General features: G+C 44.6%; 1 protein-coding gene and 1 pseudogene across 1 annotated transcript; both read left to right on the top strand.

Annotated features, from left to right (window-relative positions):
- Nucleotides 1-1,864: 1,864 nt before the first annotated feature.
- LOC111973888 (uncharacterized) lies at nt 1,865-3,276 on the top strand. Its single transcript, XM_024001337.2, has one exon. The coding sequence runs from the start codon at nt 2,098-2,100 to the stop codon at nt 3,274-3,276; it is 1,179 nt and encodes a 392-aa protein (XP_023857105.1). The 5' UTR covers nt 1,865-2,097.
- LOC111973889 (toll-like receptor 13) lies at nt 3,277-5,592 on the top strand (annotated as a pseudogene).
- The last annotated feature ends 1,509 nt before the right edge of the window (nt 5,593-7,101 follow it).

Raw genomic sequence — 7,101 nt, 5'->3', positions numbered from 1 at the left:
TAGATAAATGGATGGATGGATGAATGGATAATCGCATGGATGGAGGTATGGATAAAGGGATGGATGGAGGTATGGATTAAGGGATGGATGGATGAATGGATCGGCGCATGGGCAGATGGACGGATGGCAAATTGACTTTCATTGATTGGAAACAGCTGGGGGTTTGCTGTTGAGCTGGAAGTGAGAAGTAAAGGAACCAATGTGCTTTTGTGCTTTGCAGCGCTCTTATCATATTGACTACACAGGGGTTTATGCAAATGTTGACACAATGTTGTTTTCACACAAGTGCAGAAAGCTGAATGGGGAAAAGAGGAGAAAGTTCTGGGCATGAACACGCTTTCAAGTTGCCAAGTTCATTAGCAATAATCATCAAATAATAATCCATGTAATAAAATACATGTCTGAAATATGTCCCTGACCCTGACGGTGCAGTTCCATCCACTTTGAAGCATACATCTAGAGAGTGCTTTCTTAGCAATGCAGCGCTCCCACGGCATGATGGGAAGTGACATTAGCGCCTGGTGCAGCCACGGAGAGGGCGGGGTCTAATAGAGGGGGCCAGGAGGGGTGAGCCATGCTGCTTCATCACACACACAGCATACACACACACACACTTAGAAATACACACACACACAGACACAGACAGACACACACACTCACAAATACACACACACATTTAAAAACACACACACCCAAACCTGTCCACATGCACATACTGCATCTCTTCATCCATCCAGAGAGTAGAGCAGGAGGTTCTCTGTTAGTAACCCACAGTGATGGACCACAGAAACATGGCATGTCTGACACAGTGGCAGACAAGACAACACCCCAGCCATTTCTTCTGCATTTATGTGATTAGTTTGATTAACGGGGGCTGAGCTACAGTGGTGTTTGTGAGACAAGGGCCCCCAAGTTGTCCGGGCCGGGTCTTTTCCCAAAAACGTCAGAATGGTTTGAGCTATCTATGAAAAGCTGAGACTCTCGCGAACACACTCATGTAACATGTTTTGCTCTATGATGCTCACAATCTACACAAGAGTCGTTAGAAGGTAAGGGGTTCTTCTACATAAAAAATCTTAGGAAATCCCTGGACATGGTGTCTATAATACTGTAATAAACTCACATAGTCGCTGTCACAAACTCCAAACTCCACACAGTTATCACTGACTAGTTGGATATTAATTTCCTACTGAGCAAACAATTTCTGTACTTTGGCTGACCTTATTTTTTTATTGACATTTGTCAATAAAACTCAACTGTTTATGTAAAATACTTTTGTGTTCTACTTGTAGCCCTGGTTGTCCTGAAAAGAACATGGTGAAACATTTAATTGTGAGGCTAAATATAAGGGCAGGATATGCAGATAAATAAATGTCAGATAAATGAATGTCAGATAAATGAATGTCAGACAAATGAATGTCAGACAAATGAATGTCAGATAAATGAATGTCAGACAAATGAATGTCAGACAAATGAATGTCAGATAAATGAATGTCAGATAAATGAATGTCAGACAAATGNTCAGATAAATGAATGTCAGACAAATGAATGTCAGACAAATGAATGTCAGATAAATGAATGTCAGATAAATGAATGTCAGACAAATGAATGTCAGATAAATGAAAAGCTGATTTGTCTCGGGTCTTGGGACTGAAGACAAACTAAGAAGTAAAAGACAGTGCTAACCACTACCTCTTATGTTGAAGCTACGAGGAAGCGAGAAACAGCCTTTCTCAAAGTATCTAACAGTTAATTAAAAATAGACCAGGAAGAGATTGCAGAGATGCAAAAGCCATATATAGTCAAAATATCAAGAGGAGATGCACACAGATACAACTCAGTTAACAGACACAGCAGTGGAAGAACACCAGGTCTTCAGTCCAATGGACAAGCTATCCCACCGACGCCTCATCCCATAGGATAGAGGAGTATTCAATCTTATCAATCTACAATCCCAGACAGATTTGTTAATCAACCTACACTGTATGACAAAATCTCAACTGGATAAGAAACAGGATGCTGAAAGTGATTTCCTACGGACAAACTACAGACGGCTTCACATCATCCTAGCAGACCAGTGTCTACTTCAAAAGAAAGATGAGGCTGGTCTCTGCTCAGTTTGGACTATTGGTGGTTTGGATCATCGGCTCCTGGGGTTGGTTAAGTAATAAATGTGTCCTCTATGACAATAAATGTAATTACTGGCTATCCATTCACTCCAGTTCCTGCCCTCAAAGCAACCTAACTGCCGTTTGCTGGGATTTATCTGAACTCAACCATTCCATTGTTCCGTCAAACTACCAGGTTCTCTGTCTCGAGATCAGGAGTGGGTCTGTGATGCAGTCTGGCACTCTCTCTCGATTCTCCGTCCTTGAGACCATTCACATATGCGGATGTCTGTCCACGATTCTCCCTGGAACCTTCAAGGGGCTGTCCCATGTGAAGAAACTCTATCTGTTGTGTATGGGACAGTGTTACAATTCCTCACTTCTACCTAACACATTCAGTGACCTGACTAATCTTCAGGAATTGTCCATTCAGAACTACAGGATTTCTGTGACGGCACTGGACGCATTAGGAGGGATCCCTCTTCTGAAGAAACTCACAGTCGATAGTTGTACAGAGGAACTCTCTGATTTGCTATGTGGGATAGTCAATATGTCACAGTCATTGACAGCCCTGGACTTTACTTCAGATGGGATAGTCATTTTAAGGCACCCAAACTGTTCGGACACCAACGGAGCTGTTCTTGAGCTTCCTTATTTCTACCGTCTTCAAGAGGTGTTTCTTAACTTCCCTAATGCCCACCGTTTAGAAAAAAGAGCATTAAAATGCTTTGAAAACATTGAATCTCTTTTTTTGCCTGACAATGATGCGCTACAGACACAGCTTCTGCAGTCTGGTATCAGCAGGCTGCGTCATTTTGTGTTCAACAATAACAATTCTTTTGAATCCGTTTGTGAGACTGTATTCAAACTATCAATCAGACAAGTTCATATAAGTGATCATAAAACTGAGAACTACTCAGAGTCTGCAATAAGAAATTGTCAGGGGATCGAGGTGCTCAGACTCAGCATCTGTCATAGTGGTAATGTTAGAGTCAACTTGATCCATTATTTGAAGAATCTCACTGATGTGTCAGTGTTAAGATACTGGGACGTTAAACCTGAGTGCATTGAGCTTTGTGACACTCACACTCAGGGCCCAATCACTTGGCTGAAGAGACTTTCCTTGACCCTACACATGCCAAGTATCACCTCAGAGCAGTTCAGTTGAATGAAAAATCTGGAATATCTGAATCTAGAATCCAGCAACATTAACAATATTTCGGACTTTACATTTAACGGACTTGGTAAATTGAGGATCCTAAATTTAAGGGGTAACAATATCTCTCAAATTACAAAGAACAGTTTATTTGGCCTGCACAACTTAGAGACCCTAACACTGGAACTAAACCCACTTGTACACATTGAAGCTTTTGCGTTCATTCACCTCACTTCACTGAAGAATGTAGATTTAGGGGACATTCACCATCCAGCCAGCCAATGGGAGAAGCGTGTGACTTTAAATCTGACGCACATATTTGGGGTCTTCCCTCCAGGATTGATGTACATGAACATTACCTCCTTTTTCGATTGTATCAACATCATCATCGGCAGCACAGCACCCCTAAACTAGGCTTGGCCCTTCAGGTCCGTGCCAAAAATGTGTCTTTCCAGGACTGCTGGAGGCCGTTCTTCAAGTCCGTCGTCAGCCTCACAGCTATAACGGAGCACCTCCTGTGTGGATCTCATTTTGCTGCAAAGTACTTCCCCTCCCTGGAGTATTTTGACTTCCAGTCTATGCTCTATGCAGAGTTTGTAGATATGACTGACCTGAACACACTTGTGCAGCTGAGGTATCTTAAGCTGATGAGAGTTGACCTTATCCTGCAACCGGGGCTGGCCATGGTGTTCCACAATCTGACCAAACTGGAGAGCCTGAACCTCATCTCCTGTAGGATCCTCATTCTGGAGGAGGAGCTGAGCAGAGACCTGCACTCCCTCGTGCAGCTGTCAATCAAAGTCCAAGAGGAGTTCAGTATGTTAGAGACCTTCCCAGAGCCCCTGACCAGCCTGAGTTACATGTTGTTCTACAAACCTCGTCTGCACTGTAGCTGTGACAACACCTGGCTGGACAACTGGGCCAGGGGTCAGAGGCATATCCAGGTCATCATCTGGCACCCCAATGAGGCTGATCTGACCTGCAAAGATGAGACCGGTATCCAAAACTTTGCCAGGTACTCAGAGGCCAACTGTTCCCTGGACGTGGGCTTTGTCCTGCTCTTCTGCACCTCCCTGGGCCTGCTCCTCTTCATGCTGGTGACGGTGCTCTATCAGCTGGCTGGGGACTACCTGCTGGCCTTCTGCCACATCCTCCGTGGCTGGCTGGAGGAGGCCGTGCGGAGGCCCAACCCCAGAGGGCGCCACTGCTATGATGTGTTTGTGTCGTACAGCGGTAGAGACGAGCGCTGGGTGGTGGAGCAGCTGCTGCCGGGCTTGGAGCAGAGGGGGCCTCCCTACCTGCGTCTCTGTCTGCATAGCAGGGACTTCCAGCTGGGGAAGGACATTGTGGACAACATCACAGACAGCCTCTACAGCAGCCGCCACACTCTGTGTGTGGTGAGTCGTCACTACCTGCGCAGTAACTGGTGCTCCCTGGAGCTACGACTGGCCACCCTGCGTCTGTTGGTGGAGCACAGGGACATCCTTATCCTGGTCATCTTGGAGGACATCCCTCCTCGCCAGCTGTGTGCCCACCACCGCCTGGCCAGGCTGGTCAAGACCAGGACCTACCTGGACTGGCCTCAGGAACCGGCCCTGCAGTCTGCCTTCTGGGACCGTTTGTGGATCAAACTGGCCACTCCTGAACCAGATCCCAGGCAGTAACATTTACATTGACATTTTGCTAATTTAGAAGACCCTCTTATCGAGAGCGAGGTAGAGTAGTGAGTGCATACATTTTCGTATTTGTCGTTTTTTTTGTCATAATAACACAACACACAAGATATACATGACTACCTTTATCATGGGTATTTTGAATTTACAGACATGGGAAAATAGTAAATTTTTACATTTTGTTCCATACTGTGCTACCTGCATTGCAACAGATTTTGGTTTGGTCTTATTCTTTGAGTTTATTTTATTTTATTCAACATTGCAAATACATTTTTATTGTTTAACATATTGTGTTGTTATTGTTTTTTCTTTGCTTCGCTTTCATTAAACTTCCCTGTTGGAAGGAATGTATATATAGTATGCCTTGATCATTTGATACCAAACACACACAAACACACTAGAGGCCAGTCTGATATTGTGTACTGAATGTCAAGCTGTCCATACTTTAAGAGTAGGAAAATGATTCACGTATACTGTATTGTTGATTGCACTGTGCACAAGACAACACAATATAGCCTCGCTACTGTTTTTCACTTTCTTTTTACTGTTGTTTTTATTTCTTTACTTACCTATTGTTCACCTAATACCTTTTTTGCACTATTGGTTAGAGCCTGTAAGTAAGCATTTTACTGTAAGGTCTACACCTGTTGTATTCGGCGCATGTGACCAATAAACTTTGATTTGATTTGAACACAATGTCCTCTTGTGTCACGGTTGATAGATTTGAGAGATAATCCACTGTTGCAGAGTAATCAAAATGCCCCTCCGTGTTTTAATGCTCCATAAGGAGATGTTCAGTCATCTGAGCATGTATAAGCTAAGGGGGCTGTCTGAGGTCCAGAGATCTGATTGACAAGTGGACATAATGGACAGATAAACATTTAACCAAGATCATTTTTAATGAAAATGGCTAATTATCTTACGCTAAATAGGGAAATGAACTGAGGTTATCCTCTAACACACAATCCAATTTCTACAGGATCAGTGTGTGTGTGTGTGTGCGTGCGTGCGTGCGTGCGTGCGTAGGTGAGAGTCTCTACATTGAGGTGGGTTGATGGGTATTTTACTATTGTGTTGCCCATTGTAGAGGGAAGTCAGAGTTCAGGGCAGGTTTACTCCATTAGCACAGAACAAACTCTTTGTGTTACATAAATATAAAATATAATAAGAGGGAGAGAGAGAGACAGAGAGAGAGAGGGAACAGAAGAACAGAGAGAGAGAGAGCGATGAGAGAGAGAGAGAAAGAGAGGAGAGAGCAGACGCGAGAATGAGAGAGAGAAGAGAGGACGAGAGAGAGATGGGAGAGAGACAGAGAGAGAGAGAGAGAGAAGAGACAGAGAGAGAGGAGAAAGACGCGATGAGAGAACCCAGAGAGACGGGAAGGCGGAAGGAAGGAGCGAGACAAGAGACAGAGCAGAGCAGAGAAGGAGAGATGATAGAGGAGAGAGAGAGAAGAGAGAGAGAGAGAGAGAGAGGAGAAAGAGGAGGAGAAGAGACGGAGGAGAGAAGAGAGAGAGAAGAGACGAAGGACAGAGACCAAGAGAGCAGAGACAGGACAGAGAGGAGAGAGGGAGAGCAGAGGGAGAGGCGAGAGAGAGACGAGAGAAGAGAGATGAGAGGAAGAGGAGAGACCAGAGAGAGAGAGAGAGAGAGAGAGAGAGAGACGAGAGAGAGAGGAGAGGAGACAGAGAGAGAGAGAGAGAGGGAGAGCGGAGGAGAGAGAGGATAAAAGACAGAGAGGAGGAGGGAGAGAGGAGAGAGGGAGAGAGAGTCGGAGGGAGAGAGAACGACGAGTTAGGAGAGAAGAGAGAGAGATTTAGAGAGGGGAGGACCAGGCCTAGGTCACTAGACATCAGAGTGGCTGTTGAGCTGAGATAAGGCGGGGCTTTAGAGCCTAGCAAGATGGTAAGGTTATGTGGAAACAATTATATTGAAGCCATTATATGGACGAGTGGCGTAAAGCCTGCAATCATCCTCTCCATCTCATCTCCCATTCCAAACTGGAATTCGATTAGATGTAAATTAGATGCCAGTTTAATTATCATAGCTATCATGGGGGATTTCTACTCGTTAGTTTGACGGAGAAAAGAAGATGGAAGAGAAAAAAAGGGATTGATTGCCGAAAAATGTGGACAGGAAGGCCAGCTTCGTGCTAAGGCTCATA

The sequence above is a fragment of the Salvelinus sp. IW2-2015 genome, linkage group LG15, assembly GCF_002910315.2.
Source record: "Salvelinus sp. IW2-2015 linkage group LG15, ASM291031v2, whole genome shotgun sequence".
Classification (NCBI taxonomy): Eukaryota; Metazoa; Chordata; class Actinopteri; order Salmoniformes; family Salmonidae; genus Salvelinus; species Salvelinus sp. IW2-2015.
The sequence above is the reverse complement of the archived record's forward strand: the minus strand, read 5'-3'. Positions and strand labels throughout refer to the sequence as shown.

Coding starts and splice junctions, on each gene's coding strand:
- LOC111973888 (XM_024001337.2), top strand. CDS start 2,098: ATGAGGCTGGTCTCTGCTCAGTTTGGACTATTGGTGGTTTGGATCATC.